The sequence below is a fragment of the Phyllobates terribilis genome, unplaced genomic scaffold (genome assembly GCF_046119375.1).
Source record: "Phyllobates terribilis strain yellow unplaced genomic scaffold, ASM4611937v1 Scaffold_1__5_contigs__length_1240528914, whole genome shotgun sequence".
Taxonomy (NCBI): domain Eukaryota; kingdom Metazoa; phylum Chordata; class Amphibia; order Anura; family Dendrobatidae; genus Phyllobates; species Phyllobates terribilis.
Window position 1 is genome coordinate 1,097,823,684 of NW_027362761.1, and position 27,029 is coordinate 1,097,850,712.

The 27,029-nt window shown below is 41.6% G+C and overlaps 1 protein-coding gene across 9 annotated transcripts in view; it reads right to left on the minus strand.

Moving 5' to 3' along the window:
• Window positions 1–27,029, minus strand: part of TBC1D1 (TBC1 domain family member 1) — a 241,533-nt gene that overhangs the window by 20,132 nt on the left and 194,372 nt on the right. For 8 of the 9 annotated variants that reach the window (XM_073646149.1, XM_073646153.1, XM_073646157.1 and 5 more), the window contains 2 exons: window positions 23,107–23,265; window positions 191–435 (listed from right to left, as the gene is read on the minus strand). In XM_073646149.1, coding sequence (XP_073502250.1) covers window positions 191–435; window positions 23,107–23,265 — 404 coding nt within the window. Of the gene's footprint in view, window positions 1–190; window positions 436–11,022; window positions 11,849–23,106; window positions 23,266–27,029 lie in introns of those variants that run through there. The other variant, XM_073646190.1, reaches the window with a different exon arrangement.

A 27,029-nucleotide genomic window follows, 5' to 3' on the forward strand; every position in this document is an offset into this window, starting at 1 on the left:
CACAGAACATACGGGTCTAGGCTTATGCAGTGCTCTGCCATATTAGTTAGTGCCATAGTCCTGAACGGGTTAGATGGATGCAAGCACGACCTGTCGCTTCATTCAACTTTCCTCTAGTGGATAAGTGATAACTCGAGGGATGAGATAATCGGCATTTATTAGAATTGCTTGTATTTGATGGTGCCGGTACCTGTAAGGTGACCATATTAGGCCGATACTGCTTCCGTAAGCCCATGTCATACATCAGAAACTTCAGCAACTTAAAAGCATCCTCTTCGCTCATGTGTAGCAGAAGAACCCCAGCGACAAAGCTGAGCCCTTGGCAGTATCCGACTTCAGGATCGAGCAAGGAATAGGCCTTTAAAATATTGTAGAGTGACAGCTGTCCTGCTCCCAGCTGGGCCGAGAAGTACGGGTGTGTGGGGAAGGTGCGACCTGGGAAAACAATGGAGGTTAGCAAGGGTCACCTAAATTTATTTGAATTGCTATCAAGGCATGTCAAATAAAAACACAAATCTTTTGAAGCTGCTTTATCTTCTTAAGTAAACTTTCAACACCAATTACTAGGTAAATAGCATAAAATCAACTTGCTTTTGGCCCCCATGAATTATGTTCTGAGGTAATGAAAGCGAGCCACTTCATAAGGTTCACTGCTGCACATCAGAAAGAAATTATAAAATACCTCTACGCCAGCTTTACACCCGACAAATGGTGTATTAATTACACTGATCAATTACTGACAAATAGTGCCTCCACACATACGGGTACAAAGTGTTCATCCGGGTATAAAGTGTTCATCCGAGTGTTCCTCTCTCTTGATGTAGCCCTTGGCCCAGTTAGAAGTAAGACCGTCTGATAAAATTGTACCACTGATCAGAGCATGTGAAGTCAGGGTGTATTCCAGATACATTTTTGTATAATAGGTTTGTGGTCTATTACTGGGGTGAATGGTAGAAAACACCACATTAATCTGTATGGGAGCTTTAGGATTCAGAGGATTAGAAGATCCCACCAATATCGGCAGGTTAGGCTGACAGTCTAGTGTGTACGGGGCCTCCCAACTTTCCCCAACAGATGTCGGGGAGATCAGGATCGGGCAAGTCCAATGTTCTAACGTTTAGACTGCCAATCCTTTTGCTTTCGGTGAGATAAGCCACCAAAACAGCCTGGCAATAAAGGACACAAGACTACTCGACAAAAGAGTCAAGCTATCTATTATGTAAGGGAGGCTTAATGATACACCCACGACCCCACCGACCAGCTGTTCCCAATGCAGACTACGTCCAATAGTGTTCAGCTGCGGATTTGCACATCTGTCAACTGTATAGTGGCAGCACCTGGGTACGGCACATCTCCCCCTTTTTTTTTTTTTTAAACTAATAGGGTGTGGATATGAAGCACCTGGCCGTGGTCACTATACAGTTGATGGAGCTTTTCTGTGCAGCTCAACACCGGAGCAGTTCCGACTGCCGCCTGCAAAGGGAGGAGCTGGGTTGGCGGGAGTGCCAGGTGTCACACCCCCACCCATCAGATATCCATGACCAATCCTAAAGATAGGCCATGAATGTAAAAGTCCCCGACAACTTCTTTAATGAATTTTGCAGATCCTGTGTTAAGAATGGGTGCCCAAAGGATCATTGACCACCATAGTGTTGCGCATGTTGCAGCACCCTCAACACGGTAAGGGGTTAATCTGCTGGTGTTTAGGCCACATTCACTCATCTATACGTCACCGTCCAAGCACAGACTGTGATACACAGACTGGCCACAGGTCTATGTCTATGAGGATGTCAAGTTCGGGTCAGGAGACTGCGTAGATCCTTTCATCAAGGTCTGCGCGAGGACCGTGGCACATGGATGTGTGAATACGGCACTAGGAATGGGCGAGTAGATTATCAATCATCTTCAGCTGTGCACTTATATCTTGGGCCTTAGGGATGGAATTTGGCTGTTGATGTATTTGCTGCTGCGATGGCCACTTAGTTGAGAAGTGAGACGGTCTGGATAAAGCGGAATCTCAAGAACAACCACCCACCTCTTCATAAAGTCACAGAAACCAATTACTCATGCAGTTTTTTTTCTTTTTAGAATGGAGAATACTTTGTGCTGAGATTTGTTTTGCTCGTTGCCATGTAATGATTGAAATGATCAATTTTATAACCAACGTTTTAATAAATTAATAAGGCTGTGGCGATTTCCATGACAAAATGTAGAATATTTGGCAAAAACTTAGAACTATGGCACCAAGTAACAAAAGCAACATGTGTTTTCAACTTTCCCATTGTATATCGAGCTAGGGCGGTAATCATAAAGGATCGTGGTGCTTGTGCTCAAGATACAGCAAAACAGTCTTTTGAAGGAGAAGAAAGAACCGCACTCTCCAGTCCTAAAAAATAGTCCTTTATTTCTCAAATCTTTGGGACATCTTTGAGGTGAACAGGGGGATGCAGGGGAGTTGGTGGACTACGGCCGTTTCATGCTCGTCTGGAGCTTCTATGGGTACCTGGACCCATAGAAGCGCCAGGAAAGCATCACTTACTGGGCTGTATGCTGTATATACAATATATATTGTATGTTTCAATATAATGAGAGTTTTATCAGCAGGAGATTATCACTAGGGGGCTAGGTCTCACGTGCAGATAAATTCAGTTAATCTGTATAACCCCACCCCCACCACTGATTAGCAGCTTGCTGACAGTGCACCCAGCAAGCTGCCAATCAGGTATGTGGGCGGGGTTATACAGGAATCAGCAGTCTGAGCACTGCTAGAGCTGCAGCAGAGAAAACTGAAATTCTACAAACACTTTGGTTTTGACATTGCCAAAAATATTTTAACTGATATTGTATCTTGTGGTTAAATGACTCAACGACTAGTAGGTTCTCGTGTGCCACAGTAAAAATGTAAAATGATGGAAATGTGTCGCCTTATTTTTTTTTTTTTTTTTTTAAATTAGGTGGTGGTAGGGAAGAGAACAAACTGAGGGCTGGGTCCCCGGATCGATGCGTGAATGATTATCTGGAATTAAGCATGCTGGGACTTGCTTCTGTAAGTGAAATCATTACTTGCCTTGACACAAACAAGAGGAAATACAGGAAAAGAGGCAGAGACTACTATGGACAGGTAATGTATCAGGGTGTATAGGACTGGAGGAATATAAGCATATACTCTGTGCGCTCCTCCATCCATCTCTGCACAGACGTGAAGCACAGAACAGGGAAGGGTTCTTGTAAAGGTAAATGGAGCGTGCGCTTACAGCAACCCTCTTAGTAAACACCGCCCCACCCTGGAGCTTCAGGAATGCTGCGGCAGTAATGCCGTTACAATACAAGGTTCCTCAGCCTCAAAATCAAAAGACCCGACATCTCCGCAGCATTAGAAGCCGTGCAAAATTATATAATGAAAATTTATGCGAATCCAATTAATATCTGACCTTAATAAACCCCATATTACCACAGATATGGTCTGTAAAGTAGGCAGAAAAAAATTGTTCTCTCCTGGGTTGTTAAATATTTTATTTTTGTGTTTTCTGGTTTTCAAGACCTGAAACCACCTCGCAGCAGCACCTCCCAGCACCGCCTCCCAGCAGCACCGCCTCCCAGCACCACCTCCCAGCAGATCTACATTGGGATCCTTTAGAACCTTGGTGTAAACATTATTGAGATTGTAAATTATGGCAACCATCATATACAGAAAAACTACTTCATTTGATTTTACTTTTTTTTTTTCTAAATTGGAATTATTTGCCAAAATACAACACAGACATATGGACCAACAGAAATGTACACTACAACAAGCCATTACAATGGATAAATGGGGGTAGAGTTTCTACTTGTGGAGACCATGATTAGCACAGAAAGTTTTATAGGCCAGACAATGCTCCTCGAAGGAAGCCAACAATGTGCAAATCAGCTCTTCTCCAAAAAAGAATGACGAATTGTGAGGCATGTGATGTGCATGCCATCACAGTTCACTGGTATTCCCTATGCTAGATGGTGGTCATGTGACCACTTGTATGAGACTAGGTTTAACGGTGGCTCAGTGGTTCGCACTATTGCTTTGCAGCGCTGGGGTCCTGGGATCAAATCCCACCAAGGACAACATCTGCAAGGAGTTTGTATGTTCTCCCCGTGCTTGCGTGGATTTCCTCTGGGTTCTCCGGTTTCTTCCCACACTCCAAAGACATACTGATAGGGAATCTAAATTGTGAGCCCCAATGGGGACAGTGATGATGAGGTCTTTAAAGCGCTGTGGAATATGATGGTGCTATATAACCAATGCAAAATAATAATAAAATAATAGTTGACATGTGGGTGAAAGTATTTAAATCTGGTCATGTGACTGCCGACTAGCATGAGGAGGACACTGAAATCAAGACAGCTTGCACACCACACACTGTCAGAATTCAGCAGTCACAGAGTGCAGACTTTTGTCCCAAGCCTGGACAACCCCTTTAAATTGGTTTTGCAACAAGACTAAGCCAAAATAAAACAGGCACTCATCTGCAAGGGGCTGCTATAGCGTTCTTGCACCTCGTTAATGCAGAACAAGGTACTGGTTGGCTGACCAAGAGGTCTTTGACAAATGCTTGTGCATTCACTGGTTTAAAAAAAAAAATAAATAAATAGCACATAGAAAATTGCTTAATTAGTATTATACTTAAGTCAGCAATATCAAATCCATTGGAATCCAACAAACAGCACCGCCTAATCAGCTTTTTTGCAGTTTCAGGTGCAAAAACTGTGAATAGCACTAAGGCTATGTTCACACATTTTGTTTTTTCATCGTTTTTTTACAGTACAGTAAAGTCTGGTGATTCCAGAAATCTCATGCACACAGCTTGGATTTTATTTCATCAGTGTTTTGTGCTTTGCATGTTTTTTTTGCAGAATAAAGCTGAAAAAATGCAATGAGTGAACATCGCCTTACTGAGAAATGGAAGTGTTTAGGAATCACAGCAATTCAGTCACGAAGTGAAGACCATGTAACATTACAGAACGGGGTCACCAAGTGCCGAGGAGTAGAAGGCATAAAAGACACCAATGCTCAGCTGACTCTATAACCAAAAGAGTCCAAATCGCCTTTGGTATTAACAGCAGCACAAACCCTGTGCACCAGAAACTTATGGCATGGGTTTCCATGGCTGAGCAACTGTATAGAAGCCTTATTCCAGCAAGGACAATGCCAAGAGTCAGATGGAGTGGTGTAAAGCACTGGAGCAGTACACTTGAGCAGTGGACACACGTTCTATGGAGTGATGAATCGCACGTCTCTATCTGCCATCTGATGGACGAGATGAGGTTTGGCGAATGCCAGGAGAACATTACTGGCCTGACAGCATGGTGCCAGCTGTAAAGATATTTGGAGGAGAGATCATACCGTGAAGTTATTTTCAAGAGATAGGCCTAGACCTCTTAATTTATATGAAGAGAGATTTTAATATTTCAGCACACCAAAACATTAGGACAATTGTATGCACCCAACTTTGTGGGAACAGTTTGGGGAAGACCCGAATTTATTCCACTGCGCCCCAGTGCACAAAGCAAGGTCCATACAGGCATAGTTGGTTGGGTTTGGTGTGGAAGAATATGACTGGCCCACACAGATCCCGGATCTCAACCCCATCCAACACCTTTGACATTTTAAAGAAATGACCTTTATTATAGTTTTAAGAAAGCAAATTGAGAACCAGACAGACCGTCTTCTCCAACATCAGTGTCTGACCTCACAAATGACCTTCTGGATGAATTTATAAAATTCACACTCCAATAATCTTGTAGAAAGTTTTCTCAGAGGAATGGAAGCTGTTATAGCTGCAAAGAGGGAAACAACTCCATGTTAATGCCTATGGATTTAGAATGAGAGGTTTAGGTGTAATATGGAGGGGGATCAATTGAGGGTAAACTGATTAAATTTGCTGATGACACAAAGCTAGGAGGGATAGCTAATACTAGAGAAGAGAGAGAGAGGATTCAAAAAGACCTAAATAAACTGGAGCAGTGGGCAGCAACCAACAGAATGGTTTTTAACAGGGAAAAATGCAAAGTACTACATCTGGGCAATAAAAATGAAAAAAGCATATACAGAATGGGAGGAATAGAGCTAAGCAACAGTACATGTGAAAAAGACTTAGGTATACTAATAGATCATAGACTGAACATGAGTCAACAGTGTGATGCAGCAGCAAAAAAGGCAAATACAATTCTGGGATGTATTAACAGAAGCATACAGTCTAGATCACGTGAAGTCATTATCGGTCTTTACTCCTCTTTGGTCAGACCTCATCTGGAATACTGTGTACAGTTTTGGGCACCACATTTTAAAAAAGACATAGACAAACTGGAGCAAGTTCAGAGAAGAGCGACCAGAATGGTGACTGGTCTGCAAACCATGTCCTATGAGGAACGGTTGCAGGATTTGGGAATGTTTAGCTTGCAAAAAAGAAGATTGAGAGGAGACTTAATAGCTGTCTACAAATATGTCAAGGGCTGTCACATTGTAGAAGGATCATCTTTATTCTCATTTGCACAAGGAAAGACTAGAAGCAATGGGATGAAACTAAATGGGAGGAGACACAGATTAGATATTAGAAAAAACTTTTTGACAGTTAGGGTGATTAATGAGTGGAACAGGCTGCCACGAGAGGTGGTGAGTTCCCCTTCAATGGACGTCTTCAAACAGAGGCTGGACAGACATCTGTCTGAGATGATCTAGTGAATCCTGCTTTGAGCCGGGGGTTGGACCAGATGACCCAGGAGGTCCCTTCCAACTCTACCATTCTATGATTCTATGATACAGTATAAGAGCCATAGAAAATGGCTGAAATGAGTGCAAGGGGAAAGATCTTGCAAGCTGCAGCATATAGGAATGAAAGTGATCCCCATGTTCTTAGTGGTTGCTATTCTATACCGAGTGAACAACTAGCTCACATTACGGCTGTAGTAAATGTGGGCTGGATCTGCTCCAGTGTGTGACGTTTCCTCTCCTTCACTTCTGGGTGTTTGTAACAGGATAAGAGAGAATGAAGCTTAGGATCACAGTGTGGAGCCATTTTGTTGGTGACTGCAAATTGATAGCGTCACCAAGGATGGCCAGCAGCACCGATTCTGTTAATTGGTGTTACTCACTGTATCATAAGCTGGGGTTAGATATGTGAAGTGTATCACATGCGGAGATTAGATACAGGGCTCAGAGCAGTGTATCACATGATGAGATTAGATATAGGGCTCAGCAGGGTATCACACAGCAGTATCTAAAGTATGTAATGTGTGAGTGACCCCGCTCTGTCCACTTCAATGCGAGCAGTGGTATAATGTGCGGCCATGCTCCGTTTACTACATTACTACTTCCGTAGACGTTGACAGAGGGGGTCACGCATTACACTACTGCTCCCTCAATAATGTGTGACCCCGCTCTGTCTACTGTTCTAATTGCCCCCTCCCACCACCCAAAAAAAAAAATAATAATATTAAGCGAGGTCATGGAAGAGCATATCTCATAACTTTGCAGGCCTTACAAAAGTAATTTTTGTCTTACTGAACCCCCTAGATTCATCATATAGTGCTCCATACAGTGTAAAGGGCCCCACATAGTGCTCCATACAGTGTAATGGGCCCCACATAGTGCTCCATACAGTATAATGGGCCCCACATGTCAGTTTACAGTGGCAAAGCAGAGCACAGTGTGTTCAGAGCACAGAAGCATGATTAATTCTCTGCTGTGCTCTGAACACGGCGGTGATCTGCAGCCTTGTTCTGTACTACTGATGTCAGGCTGCGATCACCACTCCCTGCCGCTGATACTCGCTTCATCCAGGACCTCGGCTCCCCGCATCTCCTGCCACCACTTGGCTCACACTGAGTGGTGACACGGGGAAAGTGAATGATACCAATTTCCTCCCACAGCTGTGACCTGGCCAGCCCAGAGGGAATGGCCAAGTCACAGCAGGAGGCAGCCACACTATAGGACAGGAGGTTCGGCAGCAACGGCAGACTCCTATGTACAGGGGCTGCTGCATTTGAGGCAAGTGTCGCTACATACCAGCAAAAGCAAATGGCAGCCCCCAGTGGTTGAATAATAAAAAAAAAAAATAATAATTTTTTTCAAATTTAATTTTGTATTAAAAATAATTGACTATAAATGTAAGTGAAGAGACGAGAAGGAATGCAATGGATAATCTATTATATGACTGAACAGGTACATGCAATATATCCGCAATATACAGAAATCTGAAAGGCTTCCTTGGAAAAATAGACATAGAGAAAACATTCAGATCCTGGGCCAAACAAATAGAGGGTGAGGAAATCGGGGAAAAAATGCTGGCTGGTTGGCAGGCAGTACAGAAAAACATCTTAAGTGAGGTTTGGAGAGACACAGAATTTAGGATTTTGCACAGAGCTGTACTGGCCTTCAACATGCCAGTATCTAGAACAATGAGGGATCGTCTGGTACATTGTCCAAAATGCAAACTCGGAAAATCTGATCTGTTACATGGACTCTGGGAATGCCCTAAAGTACAGGAATTCTGGGAAGATATAAAACATATGATGGAAAATATAGGTATTGGGAACATATCATTGCACCCATTACCGTTCCTCTTCCATTACTGGAAAGGAGAAGAAGCCCCACAACAAAAAGAAAAGGACACATTAACTCCAATGCTCCACTTAATTTGTATGATAGCCAAAAGAAGCCTATTAAAGGATTGGTTGAGCGATTCCATTCCAAATCGGAAAGTTATAATGGGACAAATGAAAACTTTGTTTCACTTAGAATGGTTGGAAGCCGAGCGTAACAAGGAAAAGAGTATAAAATTGCTCATAATAAAATGGAAAAGCTTGTTACTTAGACATTACACAAACAAAACTTCAGGAAATTATGAAACCCTTTGAACAGACCAGTTGGTACATACTGGAAGACTTGGGTGGAACATTGGGGAAGTTGAAAATAGTTGATCTGAATGTTGATGGAAAAGGTGGAAGGGATACAGGTTAAGACGTAGTATAAAATATGGATACAGACTAAATATTCAATAATGTTTAAGGGATTAAGAAGAAGACGAAAAGAAAGGAGAGGTGCACACAAGAAATATGTAAGTGTTTCCTGCATGTTGGGGAAGAGGGAGGGCAATGGGGAGGGGTTTTTTTATTTTTTTTTCTTCAATGTTTACTTTGTACTTAGACCATACAATTAGTAAGGTGATAATCAAAACTGAAATGATGAATACTTAAGCTAAGAATAATGCATTGGAATGTACATTTACATACTTATGTTATATGTTAAAAATCAATAAAAATTATTATTTAAAAAAAAAATAATTGATTATATAATAAATACAAAAATAAAAATCACGGCACCATCCCTTTAATTTGTTTCACCAGTAAAACTGCAGTGAAGAAAAGTTTAAAAAAACAAAACAAAACAGCACTGTACAATAAAACGGTGAGCCTATATTGATGCATTTTGATGCTATGTACAAAGCGGTAATCCAAGAGCCTCCATTGGTTCAGCGAAGTCACCGATAGACCGGTAAACATGACCAATAGGTTGGGGGAAAACTAGTCACATGATTACGGCATAGGATATTAAAAAAATAAAATAAACTGTCCCCTCCCCCATCTAATTTCTGACCTGGTTAGGGCACATCAATAAAAAAAATGCTAATAAAAAATATTAAATTTATAAAAACAAACAAAAAAAAAACACACAAATTATATTAAAAACCTTAAATAATTTCACCCATTTCCTTTTCTATATCAATACAAAATCAACCAAAACTGATGGAGAAAAACGAAAATTATATATTTACAATTCCTTCCACAAATTTGTTACAAAAGTTTCTGCAACTTAAAAAGATTTTTAATTTTCAGCCGAAAACCCATGGATTTCTGCAAGACATGTTCAGATGACTGGCCACTGAGGGTATTTTAGACTTACATTTCCTGTCTTTACAAGAACAGTTTTCAGAAGGCTCATTATCATAGGCACAATTACAATGACTACTAATGCCTCTGTACACAGCTGGTAAACACGATCCACCAATCAGAATAGGCAATGTCACAGCTCACCTCCTCCCCTTCTCTTGCACACACTCAGTAGATGCTTCAATACAAAAGATAAAGGTCACACCCTGTTCATTGTGGCTAATCTACATGTTGAATTCCTGAAGCAACAGAAAAAAAGCCTCAGTGTCCAGTGTGAAAATTGTAAGATTTAATTTTTTGATTTTTAAATACCCACTTTTAATGTAAATGGTCAAAATAAAATTAAAAACACAAAAACCTGATTTTAACAATAGGCGATTGTAAAGAGTTTCTGACTACATTGCAAACACCTGCTAGGATACCCCTTTAGGTCCTGGGTTGTTTATTTATTTTTATTCTTTTTTTTTGAGAGAGAGGGGCTTTTAGTTGAACAAGTGTAAACTATTATTTTTGAACACTATGAAACAAATGTGTAATTAGGGAGTTTTATAGCGTCAGAGTAAATCTTCTAGGCAAACCATTTAGTAATTATGGACACTTTTGGGAGGTTTTCTACGTGAATGCATTTGTTTTTGGTTAAAAAAAAACTGTTCTGCAATGAGGTTCCAGCTTCATTGTTTTGGTTTGTTGCTGGAAGTAAAACTTCAATGTAAACTCAAGTGAGAAACATCAACATCCGAGCAATGAAGAGAGTGAAGGTTGTCAGGAGGATGGCGGCTTTTATTGTCAGATAGATCCTAAAGTCACCCAAATGGCGTGGACACATGTTGGACACATTTCCTTACATCTCTCCATGGCCGGAGTGCAGATATGCGACTCAAATATAATAGGAAATAAAAATAATAAAATGTAGAAAAGCTTCATAATCACAGTGGGAAATATTGAAACCAACTCCGTACTCAGGAAAGACTTCATTGTACAACACAACTATAAGGTTGAGTTTTTCCAAAAGTTTATCCAAAAATACATATTTTAGTGGGAGTTTAATAAATCAATGAAACAATATTTGTCGTCATTTTTGTATATTTCATAAAAAAGTGTTATATACCGACGTTTCCAAAAAGGATATGGATTGTTTAAAAAATACAAGTGTTTAGGCTCTTCACTATGATCACAACATCACTAAAAAGTATCAAGTTCACATTATTGATATTGTGTCTCATTCTCTGTAACATATAGAATTATAGAAAGTTCCTTCTCTTGCACCAACCACTGAATTCAGGTCAACACTTTGGCCACATTAAAGGGGCACTTAACCCTTTACTACAAATGTCATAAATGCCACTTCTGGTATCCTCACGCGGACCATCAATCCCCGCACACACATTGCATTCTTTATATACTTCAGTAGAGATATAACTACACATAGACGCACCTCCCCATACCACTTTATGGAGAATGTGGCTGGAAATTTGTGAACAAGGGTCTGATAACTGCATGTAGCTGTAAAGTGGCATCAGCACCAATCTTACTGGTGAGCCCTTAGCAGCTGGGCCTGAAGCTGTGATGTCACAATCTACATGGAACTCTGATGTCATCATCTACTCGATGACATCACAATGGGAGTAAAGGCTATACAAAGCCTGAGCGCAGAGCCTGGGCTGTCTTTTGTGCGACTCCCTGTTGGATACACAAAGCTACAAGAATACAAAGTAGTAATACAGCGACGCCATCGTGAGGATTCATGGATGTCCGCATTATTGCCAGCAGCTGCTGGTCAAGGCCTTCTCTTCCTGCAAGTCAACTGGCTTTAACCTTCTGACCCAACTCAGGAAATTTATTTGCAACTGGAGAACACTGATGAGGGATTCCTTCATGGCCGCGATATCCGCCATCATTACAGCGATCAGGTGCTTCAAGCCGGTTGCTAGAAAAAGACATAGATACCACATCATCAGCCAAGACAGCGGTGAGAAGACAGCAACCTACATAGGAAAAGATACCGCTGAGGACAGTCAGCCCGGGATGCTGCCACCGGCCAAGAGCGCCGCTACAGAAAACATTTCTGATCTACTTAGAGACAACCTGTCTCCAGAGCACTTAACCATCCTGAGGAGCAAAGGGCAGGCAGGCTTCCTGGATGACGAGATCATCATAATGGCCCAGGAGCTGCTGGAGAGTCAGTTTGAGGGCTTTGATGGCCTGCAGCCCCCTGCCGCTCTTCTTGTGCAAGGGTACAGAGTACTGATAAATGCCGTACAAATCCACTATGATGAGGAGAGGGTACACTGGCTGACAAGCTGCTTCAGAAATGGCCAAATCTTGGTGGCTGACAGCATGAACTCCGGAAAGCTGTCTCCATCCATCCGTCAGCAGATTAACAACATGAACAGTGAAGTGGTCGACGAGCCTCTGAACCATGTGAAATTTCTCAGTGTGGACCAGCAGGGAAACCGCTATGATTGTGGCGTATTTGCCATAGCGTTTGCCTACGAGCTTCTTGCAGATTGCGGTGAACCCACAGCCGAGTTCCAGCATAAGATGATGAGGAATCATCTAATATCCTGCCTGCAGAACGGCAGGATCAGCGGATTCCCCAAAAAGGTCAGGAAGTGACTCCATGTCTATAAACGGCATGTAGAGTCTATGACGGTCCAAGAGATCGAACTGACCTTCAACCGGATACGACCCACGGACCACAGACCTGTCTACACCAGTAAGTAACCATTAACTTTCTATAATATCCTCAATATAGTGAATGTATAAATATGATGGGGGCGTGCTGATATTATTGGGGGCGTCTGATCTTCATGGTTTTTATTTTTTTATTTTTTCATAAAAAGCACGAAGCGAGTAAATCCGTCCGTCACGAGGCCACAGAGATTGATCGCATTTGACGTCATCACCAAACCCTAAATCATGTAAGTGCCTAGTTACTGGGTTAATAAAACGCCTTTGCGTGTTATAATGTGTGTATATAATCAAAGCCACGGCCAAATGTTCTGGTAAACCAGACACCACAAAAAGTGGCCCCCTCAACCTCTGAGCGCCATAACTTTCCTGTGAAAGGGGATTTTTTTCCTTTATTATTTCCATTCAGTTCCCGATTCCTTTGCCGGGAACATGTGTGGGGGACAGGGGCCACATCCATGAGAAGACAGTAGGTCTCATTTATCAAAACTGTCCTTCTGATGAATTGGAAAAAATGCATAGAAAAACATGCAAAATGCACAAGAGACATGTTTTTTGGTGCAGAAATGTCTACAGTAAATACTTAACATGGGCACATTCCCTTCCAGTTACCTTTTCCCCTGTGCAGCCTGCAATAACGCCAGTGGGGGATACAGGAACTCTTGTTACCATCATTTACTTACTGCAGGGGATTTGCTCATTTTGTTACTATCCTAGGTCATTGCTGTCATGTCACAATTTACATGGATCTTTGATGTCACCAGCTCCTCGATGACATCACAATAAATATGATGGGGGGGAGTGCTGGCATTATTGGGGGCGTCTGACCGTCATTGTTTTGACTTCTTGTTTCAGAAAGAGCATGAAGCGAGTAAATCTGGACGTCACATCCAGGCCCAGAGATGGATCGCATCGGGTGCCCTCACCAAACCCTAAATCACGTAAGTTCCTTGTTACCGGGTTAGTAAAATGTCTGCTTGTGTGATACTATGTGTATATAACCTAAGCCATGTTGTCAGACATGGTGGGAAGTCTGTCTCATTGTATCCTGATGTTCTATCTCACAATATTTATGCGTTTTCCTGTTTTCTGTAGGATACAGCGATGAGTCCACGGCCGTTGTCTTCTGCTCTACACAACAATGTACCGAGGACCCACGATGCAGAACATCACAGCAGATTGGATCCTCCATGTCACCAGAAACTGTAATGGAGAAACTGGGGCGTAGAGTGCGACCGTCTCCTGATCTCCGTGCCCCCACAATGAAGATGGGGTACGGCAGGAGGTGACGACTTTGACAAGTCGATGATATGGCGGCCTCCATATCAGAAGCAGATGAGCCGCACTTCAGCACAAGGCAGATTCCGGGCTCGGTCTCTGTTCTCAGTAGTTTTTGCAGTCAGATGTAATCACAGAAGAAGCGAATCTTCTGCTACATCCACCCTGATCTACGGCACATGCTGCCATGATCCAGCACCGCCCAAGGGAAGGGCAGTCCGTCAGCCATGGTTCCCTAGAGGTTTCCTCCACTGGGGGTTTTTCCTCTTCTGAGCGCTGATGGACGTTTCTCCGTGAGTCCAGGACCCATCATCATCAGGGCCACATGACTATTGTCCCACACAACTGGTGGGGTCTTCTACATGTGTCATCTTGTATGAAGCAAATAAAAAAATTAAATTAATATCTAGCAGCCGTGTATCTGAGCTTATTACGTATCGTCACAGTAAATTTAGTACATAAAAATAGTGGAACCCTAGGGGGAAAATATATGGGGGTCCAGTATCATTGTAATAGTGTTAGGCTGCGTGCACACTGTGCGTTTTTGATGCGTTTTTTCTTGCGCGGAATTGGCCCAAAAACGCTAGGTAATCCTTATGCCAAAGTCCATGAGAATCCTGAAGTGCTGTGCACATGATCAGCATTTTACCTTTCAGGATTTGCTGTGCTTAAAAATCTGCAGCATGTCAATTCTTTGTGCGTTTCTGCCTGCATTTTTCACCCATTGAATGCACTGCAAAAAATACAAATGCAAAAAACTCATGCAAAAACGCAGCGGGTTTTCAGCTGTGTTTTTGCTGCCCAGAGATGCAGAAACATTGCAGAAATTTCTTCACCAAATATGCAACGTGCACACATACCCTTATAATACTGTCATTTACAGGGGCGGGTTGGGGTTCAGTAGGGCATATGCCCCTTGTGCAGATCCTCAAGCAGCTGATTGGGGCCTTAAAATTGTGTAATTTCTACTTGGCCTACTGACATCAGCGCTCACGTCAGTTGGATGTGCGTCCGAGGACCCTCCATGTGCAGAGACCCACCAGCTCCATGAACAGCAATACATGCCACTGGCCAATCCAAGGCCAGCAGCTAATATTAGTGTGCCAGACATTGGCGTGGCATGGAAGTGATTAGCAAGGACGCTGCACATCACCTGCTAGCCTCGGATTGGCTGGCTGTGGAAGAGGACGCCGCATGTTGTGGGAGCAAAGCAAGGTAAAAATAATCTTTTTTTTTTCTTTATTTAAATGTGTTGAAGAACGAAGGGTATTATATCAGGATGGGGAACATTATACCTGGAAGGGGCCAAGGATAGAGGCCATTATACCAGGATGGGGTCCAGGATGGAACCAAGAATATCAGGATAGGGCAGAGGATGATGTTACATTATTACAGGTAGGTGCCCAGGATGGGGGACATCATGACATGGGGGCAAACATAGGTCTTTATATGATCTAGAACTCTAACCACTTGTAGAGTTCTAGATCCTAGAATATACAGTTATATGAAAAAGTTTGGGCACCCCTATTAATCTTAAGCTTAATGTTTTCTTAAAATTGGTGTTTTTGCAACAGCTATTTCAGTTTGATATATGTAATAACTGTTGGACACAGTAATGTTTCTGCCTTGAAATGAGGTTTATTGTACTAACAGAAAATGTGCAATCTGCATTCAAACAAAATTTGACAGGTGCATAAGTATGGGCACCTCACCAGAAAAGTGACATTAATATTTAGTAGATCCTCCTTTTGCAAAAATAACAGCCTCTAGTCGCTTTCTGTAGCTTTTAATGAGTTCCTGGATCCTGGATGAAGGTATTTTTGACCATTCCTCTTTACAAAACAATTCCAGTTCAGCTAAGTTTGATGGTCGCCAAGCATGGACAGCCCTCTTCAAATGATCCCAAAGATGTTCAATGATATTCAGGTCTGGGGACTGGGATGGCCATTCCAGAACATTGTAATTGTTCCTCTGCATGAATGCCTGAGTAGATTTGGAGCGGTGTTTTGGATCATTGTCTTGCTGAAAGATCCATCCCCTGCGTAACTTCAACTTTATCACTGATTCTTGAACATTATTGTCAAGAATCTGCTGATACTCAGTGGAATCCATGCGTCCCTCAACTTTAACAAGATTCCCGGTGCCGGCATTGGCCACACAGCCCCAAAGCATAATGGAACCTCCACCAAATTTTACGGTGGGTAGCAAGTGTTTTTCTTGGAATGCTGTGTTTTTTTGGCGCCATGCATAACGCCTTTTTGTATGACCAAACAACTCAATCTTGGTTTCATCAGTCCACAGGACCTTCTTCCAAAAAGAAATTGGCTTCTCCAAATGTGCTTTTGCATACCTCAGCCGACTCTGTTTGTGGCGTGCTTGCAGAAACGGCTTCTTTTGCATCACTCTCCCATACAGCATCTCCTTGTGCAAAGTGCGTTGTATAGTTGACCGATGCACAGTGACACCATCTGCAGCAAGTTGATGCTGCAGCTCTCTGGAGGTGGTCTGAGGATTGTCCTTGACTGATCTCACCATTCTTCTTCTCTGCCTTTCTGATGTTTTTCTTGGCCTGCCACTTCTGGCCTTAACAAGAACTGTCCCTGTGTTCTTCCATTTCCTTACTATGTTCCTCACAGTGGAAACTGACAGGTTAAATATCTGAGACAGCTTTTTGTATCCTTCCCCTGAACAACTATGTTGAATAATCTTTGTTTTCAGATCATTTGACAGTTGTTTTGAGGAGCCCATGATGCCACTCTTCAGAGGAGATTCAAACAGGAGAACAACTTGCAAGTGGCCACTTTAAGTAGCTTTTCTCATGATTGCATACACCTGGCTATGAAGTTCAAAGTTCAATGAGGTTACAAAACCAAAAAAAAGTGCTTTAATAAGTCAGTAAAAAGTAGGTAGGAGTATTTAAAACAAGAAAATGATAAGGGTGCCCATACTTATGCACCTGTCAAATTTTGTTTGAATGCAGATTGCACATTTTCTGTTAGTATAATAAACCTCATTTCAAGGCAGAAACATTACTGTGTCCAACAGTTATTACATATATCAAACTGAAATAGCTGTTGCAAAAACACCAATTTTAAGAAAACATTAAGCTTAAGATTAATAGGGGTGCCCAAACTTTTTCATATAACTGTATATATATATGTATGCATGCCATCCGACCAACATGCAGATGGGGGCCCAGGCTGAAATTTTGCATTGGGACCCATCTGACTGGTTACGCCGCTGGTGCCGGCCCAGTGCTATCACAGTAATGCAGACCCAACCACAATGCCCCCTGTGTGCGGCCGTCTGCTGAAGTGGAGGGAGCGCGTTGTCGAGAGGCAGCACAGACACAATTCAGAATCCTGCACTGAACTGATCATCCCTGACCCTGCAGGACATCACATTATACTATATGGCTCTGCACATAGATATTAGGAGGTCCTGTAGCCAGGTGCAGGTGTGATCAGTCCAGGGCTTATAGCATTGTATATGTGCACATGGTGCAGCACATCCAGTATAAAGAATACTAAATGACTGGTTTATAATATAGTGATCCAGACATCAGATGTTATACAGCATACACTTGGTCATATATATATGTATATACATACAATGTGTATACTGTATAGCATCTGATGTCTCTAGTCACAGTATATCATATACCATCACACATTCTCCTGTACTTTGTATGTGGTATACTGTGTACACAGACATCAGATGATATACACAGGATAATATGCGGCTGATATATCTGTACTCATACTATAACATACACCATCACATATTATCCAGCATATGACATCTAGTATCTGTAGTCACAGTATATCATATACCAGTAGAAATGAGTGCCTTGAGTCGCAGGACACTGGTCAGTAGTATTGACACCTTTACATCTTCTAGCTGCTTCATTCCAGAGAGAGTAGTATTTTATTATGCAAATGAGGCATTAAGTGCTTTTGGTGTAAAAGGGCACTTAATGAGCCTCTGCCTCCCAGCTAAGGAGAGGGGCTCAGGCCATCACATAGGCTCTTCAGTCATCAAATTGGAACTGACCCATAAACAAGCTCTGTCCAAGGAAACCCTTTGGAGTCTTCTCAGGGCTAGACTAGAGGTCAGGCAGATGTCAGATATTTCCTACAGACGCCTACTCGGCCATAGTAACCCAGGAAGGATGCTAGCTAGAGCACTGAAATCTAAATATCTCTCAAAACTATATCACCAGTATCCAAAATTCACGCAACATCATGGTTAACACTACCCAGGAAATCGGCGACACGTTTAGGTCCTTCTACTCCATACTAAACCTTCCGGTACCCACTGGGACACCCCTTACTGTGCCCTCCATCGTCAGGACACTAGAAACTGAGGCAATTAACGACTTGTAAGCCTCTTTTGCTCCAAAGGAATTCCTAAAGAATGATAGGAGATTTATCAAGTAAGAAAAGTCCAGGCCCAGACAGTCTTACGACTACATTTTATAGAAACTTTTCTGAACAGTCATCCCGGTTAATGTTACAAGCTTTTAACTCCATCTCTGAATCCTCGCCCTTCCCTTGTCTGTCCACGGCCGCACAGGTCACGGTCATCTACAGATAAGGGAAAGACCACCACTCTTGTAAGAGCTATTGCCCAATATCCCTTCTAAACGTTGAGCTAAAATTATTTGCTAAACTGCTTGCAAAGAGATTAAACCCTCTTTTCCTTAATCTGATTCACCCTGATCAGGTGGGCTTTGTCCCTGGCAGACAGGCCCGTGACAATACCCTTGACATCATTAATTAGGTACACACCTATAAGACCCCCCTCATGAACCTGTCCCTAGACGCCGAAAAGGCTTTAAACAGAATCTCTTGGTCCAACCTATGTCCTATTGGGTTAGGTCCAGCGTTTACATCAAGGATACTTGCTCTTTACCATTCCCCATCAGCCAGGTTAAAAATTAACGGCAAGCTGTCGGATCCCTTTTCTATTAATAATTGGACTCGTCAGAGCTGCCACTTAACCGTTCTCTGATATACAGGTGCATCTCACTAAATTATATTATCAAAAACTTAATTTATTTCAGTTCTTCAATACAAAACACAGTGGACCTACACCAGCAGATGACATGGCTGCCCAAACCATCACAGATTGTGGAAATTTCACACTAGACCTCAAGCAGCTTGGATTGTGGCCTCTCCACTCTTCCTCCAGACTCTGGACCTTGATTTCCAAATGAAATGCAAAATTTACTTTGCATTTACTTAGTGGAAATCTGTCAAGTCAGCAGTCTTCCCCATGATTGTGGAGCCTACTGAAACAGACTAAGGGGCTTTTTAAAACGCATTGGATGTCTTTGCAGGTGTTTTTTGCTAATTAAAATTTACTGAGATAATGACTTGTGTGTTCATTGGCTGTAAGCCATAATCATCAACATTAACAGAAATAAACACTTGAAATAGATCACTCTGTTAGTAATGACTATATAATACAGGAGTTTCACTTTTTGTATTGATGAACTGAAATAAATTAACTTTTTGATGATATTCTAATTTAGTGAGATGCACCTGTATATTAATAATGGAACACCTTATTGAGGCCATGAGCACCAACCCCGACATACGTGGAATAAAAATAACTGGGTGACTATACAAATGCTCAGCTTTCGCTGATGATCTGCCGATTTAAAATACAAATCCGCATCTCTCTCCAACATCCTTGATGTCAGAGGTTGGTGCTTTTCGGGAAAAGGTCAAATGTCAAGATAAACAAAGGATAAATCAGAAGCTCTTAATGTTTCTCTCCCCATTCAATTAATAAGCACTTTAAAAACGAACTACCACTTTAGATGGCCCTCAAATAACACCATCAATTACTTAGGCACCAATATACCTTCCAACCTCTCAAGACGGTTTTCACTTAATTACCAGTCATTTTATATTCAAACTTGAGGAAAATCTCAGCGCTATGGATTGAATAGAGTTCTCCTAGTTTTGCAGAATCAAAATGACAGTCCTACGCTGGCTGTTAGATTTACTACAAACTATCCCTGAATACATACCTTCCTGTTTTTGGATCAAAATCCAGCGCAACTTTGGGCAATTCGACTAGTCATCTAGGCATCGAAAGCTTAGAAGTAATATCTTGACCCGCTCTAAAGAGGCGGGTGGAGTGGGTCTTCCCGATAGCTGTCGTTACTATTTACAGTAGCTGCCGCCCATGGAACCAAAATTGTGGGTTCGTATTACTCAAGATGAATGATAATTATCGGTCACCACCCTGCCTAGGACCTGGCCCTCTCCCGTGGAATAATATCTCCATATCCAACAGTATCAAACAAACATAGAAAACCATCCACCTTCAGTCCGCAAAAAGTTTAGAGTCAATTCAAAGGGACAAACCGAACATCACGAGAACAGTGGGAAAAATATATTTTTTTGTCCCATAAATATGTAATTGCAACTAAATCTCAAGAGACAAGTTTTAAAATCATCTCTACTTGGTAGTAGGTCACCTCCACCTTACATAGATGGTATCCAGGAGTCTCCAATTTATGCTGGCTGTGCGAAGTGGAGGAAGGAACAATGACACACATCTGGTGGTCATGTCCAATCCTAAGAGCTTTCTGGGAAGGAGTGATCAAAGTCATCAAGGGTGTGACAGTCAACCTCTCTCCTGAAGCGCTATTGTTACACGTTTTCTATGTCCAAATCAGTATACAAAAAATCCCTCCTATGGCATCTCCTTAAAGCTGCCAAGACATTAATTCCCCGTCACTAAAAGGTAGACAGACCCCCCTTCCCTGGAGGAATGGTTTGCAGAAGTATCAACAACCCACTGTATGTAAACATTAATAGCCCAATCACGACAATAAAGAATTACCGATGCTACCAAGTGGTTTCATTGGGAGAACTTCCTCATCTCTCGCTCTATCCTCCCTTCTATCTCGCCTACTCATATTGATTGTTTTTATAGACTGAGATCTATATTCTATATTTTGTTCTCACTGTTCTGTACTGACTGTTGTCTGCTTAATTGAAATTCAATAAAATGTTACATGAAAAAAATTATATTATATACAGGGTGGTCCAAAAGTAAGTGGAAAGAAAGTGTAATAAGGTTATGAAGAAGGAGATTTATCAAACATGGTGTAAAGTGAAACTGGCTCAGAAATCTCAAAATGCTGAAACCGTTAGAGCAAATTGGGTTGAAACATTTGGTACTCAAGCCCCAAAGAGACAAACCATTTACCGCATTCATGACAAATTCAATGCCACTGGCTCAATCCTTAATGCTCCAAAAACTGGTCGACCCAAAACAGTATTATTTTCTGTCCACCTACTTTTGGATCACCCTGTATATAAAAATGAAAAGTTCCAGCCAGTGCTGTGTATAATTTCTAAGGCAAACAGGTCAGAAAAACAAATGCATCATTGGGATGTATATATTACAAAGTGCATTGTGATTTAACAAAGTATAGCAAGGAAATTGGCCAAAAATAAATCATTTTTCAAAGTAAGTTGCCTAAGTGAATTAAATTTAAGAAATGTTTATTTTAGCCCAGATTAGGGCAGACCACCAGAACATCTCCATTAAACCCAGGCTCTGGTAAGAAGTTGTCCCAAACAGCAGAAAACAAACCCAGAGGCAAGAGAGTATTTTGTTCTGTGTGGGTTCACAAACAATTTAAAACTTCTGAAACACCTAGTATTTTTCTCTCTGGCGGACCCGAAGAACCCAACATCATCAAGCCAAACCTTATGTTTGCTTGTTCGAACCAGTCAAATGGCAGTGCCAGTGAGAGAAAAGGAGAGAGAGAGTTGACCACTGAGCAAAACCACAAAATATGATGTCTGTCTTATAACATGACAACCTCTAAAACAGATCGGAGAGTAATGGAGTTAGCCTCTACAATTCAGAAAGAGTTAGGTACCATCACATCAAGAGTGTATAGTTGGTGTCTAGTCCAGAGAAGGCTTGCCTAACCAAAATAATGGGGGAGACCCCAGACACTCTGAAACCCTTATCTCTTTCAGATTCCTAGTGACTAAGCAAACCATTGCCTATGCTTGAAAAAAGCCAGGACTAGATTTCTCATATATGAAGATGCAACTATCCTGGAATATGATTCACACAAAAAAAACTTAGTCCTGTTGACTGACAAGATTGATATGTTTGAGATGGTCAGGGCTCTGTGGGCAGAGAATACCTTTTTTTGCCAAATATCCTATAGGCCTATTAGATGTCAGGCGGTCTAACTCGTCATAATAATCTCTTCTTGGAGTGATCCCGTCCCAGCGCTCTCTCGGGTCCTTCTCGTCTTCCCAACCCACATTACTCCACACTGTCCATATATATACAATGGAAGTCCTTAGCGGTATCTTCTTGTAGCTGGGATGATCCACTGGTTTGGATCAACTCTAGGCTCTGCACAAGGCCTCACCCTTTGCTTCATTTGTATGCTTGGCCTGCTGACTCCGAGTGTTAACTCCCATCGTTTATGCCAAGCTTTGGGCGCAATAACAAATATCACATTGATCTGTAATGTTATACATTTCGCCACGCTTACTTTTTGGATTGTGCCAAAGTGAACGTTACATACGGTTTAAAAAAAAATGCAACAGTGCCCCATAGATGTGAGGATATCTGCAGTTATGTAATATTTTTCTTACTGCACCTCACATTACGGCCATTTTTACTAGATAGTTGCATTTGAGATAAGTTATTAACCCCGTAGGAAAGTTAACAATTAACCCTCACTTCTATCTGATGCATATTATTCTTTTTTGGAAACTAACTGAAAACCCAGCATTCACAGATTACCTTATAAACACTCAAAAATATTGACACATTTTTCAATTTTTGGTCCATAGCGACATAAAAAATATAATGTGTTGAAATGGTAATTGCCAGCAAAAAGGGTTTTTTTTGGTTCTACTCTTGCCATCATAAGTGATGGAAACCCAAAGAGAACCGGCAGTGGAGGCTAAGGGTGCATTTGGAAATTAAGCATTACCTACACGTAAAGATGGATTTCAGCCATTGATGGGTATACCTGTCAATATGTGATGGCTGGGATTACTACCCTGTAGCCCAGACTTATTGTTTTGTTTCCTGATTTTTGTCCACTTCTAGCTGCCACATACAGACAGGTATGGTCATTGATGAATAACTGGGCTGGAAATACCCCATTATGAAAAAATAAAAAATTAAAAAAAAAAAAAAAAAAAAACTTACCCAAATCAATAAGAATTGCATGCTGTTGAGTGGTCAGCTGCTTTAACAGCTCTTTATAGGGAACATCTTTTATGGGGCTTCTGCTGGGCATCTGGTGTCTCAACTGATACTGTTCTGCTAAAAACTTCCAGATTTCTCCTCGATGATGGCGAGGGACACCTAATAATAAATAGGAGGCATTTAAAAAGCTGTAGTAATAGTAACATATATAGTTCCTTACACTGAAGATGAAGGGGCTTGTACTAAGTTGGTAAGAAATCGCCTACTCATACGACACGGAAAAACTGGTAGATTATTGGGACCAGGCTGCTGTGACCCTCACCACCCCATTAATAGTCTATAGGTCTGTGTCTATGTGTTGTACTCTGCTACCTCCGGTAGTAGTTTAGCGTGTGGCGCAGTGGCGGGTGTGCCTGTCCTCTGCTCCATTCTGAAAGGACTCAGTGGAGCCCTGTCCCTAGGATCAGTAGGGGTCCCAATGGTCAGAGACCCAGCTATCATATGGATAGGTGAGAACTTATGAACTTAGCAAAACTTTTTAAAAGTGTTTGCCCAGATGGCCATAAAGAAGGCACATTATCCATGCTTCCACTAGTTCTACAAGAAATCAATGTAATGTGGTCTTAACAATGCTAAAATGTGGCAAACTGAACTGGGCCATACAAGAAATCAATATAAGCAAGAGCCAATAAGGGGGACAGAAAAATGTCAGCTACAGTTCATTATATTGCAATTCATTTCAAAAACCTTTTCTACATACAATAATTCTTAAAAAGCGTGAAGCGACCTAATATCGGCTGATATCATCTCGCGAGCCTCAGACCCGATGTCGCTGGGACGGTAAAGGGGCAGAGTATAAGGCGTTTTTATTCTACATGGGGGAAGAAGTTGCCCGACCCCTTTAACTTACAAACTTAAAAAGTAGGGGAAAAAAATCCTTAAAAACAAAACTAAGTTGAAGCTACACATTTTATTTTAAGTTTTCTGAACAGATTACATATACTTGCTCAATAAACATTCTAGGAGGCAACCAGTCACTTGGATGTGACACACTAATTTGCAGCCACCAAGTTACTCCACAGCTTTTTGATGACAGAACAGTGTGTTAAAAAAAAATTAATCTGGGGCATGCAATGTACTAAATTACTTGTGACCAGTTATGTAGTTGGGCCATTCCTTTGAATAATTCAAGAGCCTCCCACCATGCTGACAGCGGAGCTCTCGGTCTCTCGACTGTCAGCACGTGTTGGTCTTTGCTATGAATGTCTGTCTGAAAAGCGGGATTTCAGGAGCGATTCTAACTAGACTTGTGATTACAGAATGGACACAGTCACAGTTCAAAGGGAACGGCCAGCCCAAATGACTTATAATCCGATATGTGCAATATGCGGATTACACGTTAGTCATTTCTACAGAAAAAGATTTAGAAATTGTCCAGCACTACCTGAATTTGCAGTTTTCAACACATTTATACACAGTTAGTTCCATGTATATTTGGACAGAGACAACATTTTTCTAATTTTGGTTCTAGACATTACCACAATGAATTTTAAACAAAACAATTCAGATGCAGTTGAAGTTCAGACTTTCAGCTTTCATTTGAGGGTATCCACATTAAAATTGGATGAAGGGTTTAGGAGTTTCAGCTCCTTAACATGTGCCACCCTGTTTTTAAAGGGACCAAAAGTAATTGGACAGACTAAATAATTGTAAATAAAATGTTCATTTCTAGTACTTGGTTGAAAACCCTTTGTTGGCAATGACTGCCTGAAGTCTTGAACTCATGGACATCACCAGACGCTGTGTTTCCTCCTTTTTGATGCTCTGCCAGGCCTTCACTGCGGTGGTTTTCAGTTGCTGTTTGTTTGTGGGCCTTTCTCTCTGAAGTTTAGTCTTTAACAAGTGAAATGCATGCTCAATTGGGTTGAGATCAGGTGACTAACTTGGCCATTCAAGAATATTCCACTTCTTTGCTTTAATAAACTCCTGGGTTGCTTTGGCTTTATGTTTTGGGTCATTGTCCATCTGTAGTATGAAACGACGACCAATCAGTTTGGCTGCATTTGGCTGGATCTGAGCACACAGTATGGCTCTGAATACATCAGAATTCATTCGGCTGCTTCTGTCCTGTGTCACATCATCAATAAACACTAGTGACCCTGTGCCACTGGCAGCCATGCATGCCCAAGCCATCACACTGCCTCCGCCGTGTTTTACAGATGATGTGGTATGCTTTGGATCATGAGCTGTACCACGCCTTCATCATACTTTTCTCTTTCCATCATTCTGGTAGAGGTTGATCTTGGTTTCATCTTTCCAAAGAATGTTCTTCCAGAACTGTGCTGGCTTTTTTAGATGTTTTTTAGCAAAGTCCAGTCTAGCCTTTTTATTCTTGATGCTTATGAGTGGCTTGCACCGTGCAGTGAACCCTCTGTATTTACTTTCATGCAATCTTCTCTTTATAGTAGATTTGGATATTGATACGCCTACCTCCTGGAGAGTGTTGTTCACTTGGTTGGCTGTTGTGAAGGGGTTTCTCTTCACCATGGAGATTATTCTGCGATCATCCACCACTGTTGTCTTCCGTGGGCACCCAGGTCTTTTTGCATTGATGAGTTCACCAGTGCTTTCTTTCTTTCTCAGGATGTACCAAACTGTAGATTTTGCCACTCCTAATATTGTAGCAATTTCTCAGATGGGTTTTTTCTGTTTTTGCAGCTTAAGGATGGCTTGTTTCACAGGCATGGAGAGCTCCTTTGACCGCATGTTTACTTCACAGCAAAACCTTCCAAATGCAAGCACCACACCTCAAATCAACTCCAGGCCTTTTATCTGCTTAATTGAGAATGACATAACGAAGGGATTGCCCGCACCTGTCCATGAAATAGCCTTGGAGTCAATTGTCCAATTACTTTTGGTCCCTTTAAAAACAGGGTGGCACATGTTAAGGAGCTGAAACTCCTAAACCATTCATCCAATTTTAATGTGGATACCCTCAAATGAAAGCTGAAAGTCTGACCTTCAACTGCATCTGAATTGTTTTGTTTAAAATTCATTGTGGTAATGTCTAGAACCAAAATTAGAAAAATGTTGTCTCTGTCCAAATATATATGGACATAACTGTATATGCAGACACTATGCAACAGAACTTGGCTGTTGGTGAATAGAATACCACTATTGCTACACATGCATAAAGCAGAGGCATTTTGCACACATTTTGATCAAAGTGTGTGAGCCCATTTGCCAACTATAAGTATTCGCTTTCAAATGGGGCCCTAAATGAAAAATTCACCTCTGTTCATGCCAAGTGAGCTGGGGTAAGAATCTGAGCCATTTCTACTTTGCTCTAATTAAAACAGTCTTTGAAAGTTGCGACAATGGGGTCCACAGAATTTGGAAGTAGCTTATTCCTTCCAGTGAACAATACAGAAAAACCTAGAAATTAGTCTTGCACCTGAACACTCATTTAATTCTAGAGGTAGTGATTGCTTGCTAAAAATTTTTTATTTTTCTGCATTGTGCACTTGGAGGAGTGGCTAATTACAAAGTCCTGGCACCCTATACACATATCTTTCCAAGACTGTTTTAATTAGACCAAAATATAGCTGGATGCTGTACTTCCCCAGTTCATTTGAGGCCTAGGCACTAATTGAGTCTTTAATTTAAAGGTCCCATCTGAAAGAGTTCCCTTAGTTCTTAGAGGATAGTCTCACACACTTTAGCCAACATGTGCTTAAGAACCTCTGTTTTTCACTTGTTTAGTAGAAATGAGCTAATAGATTTTCAGGAACCTGATCCAGCAACCACGTCAGTATTCCATGGCCACAGGCGGTAACCCAGCACACCCGCCTCCTACCAGCGGGCTTCCCTAGCGCTTCTACTGATTTTTAGGTCAGGTGCAACCTCATGGTTGCAGAACTTGC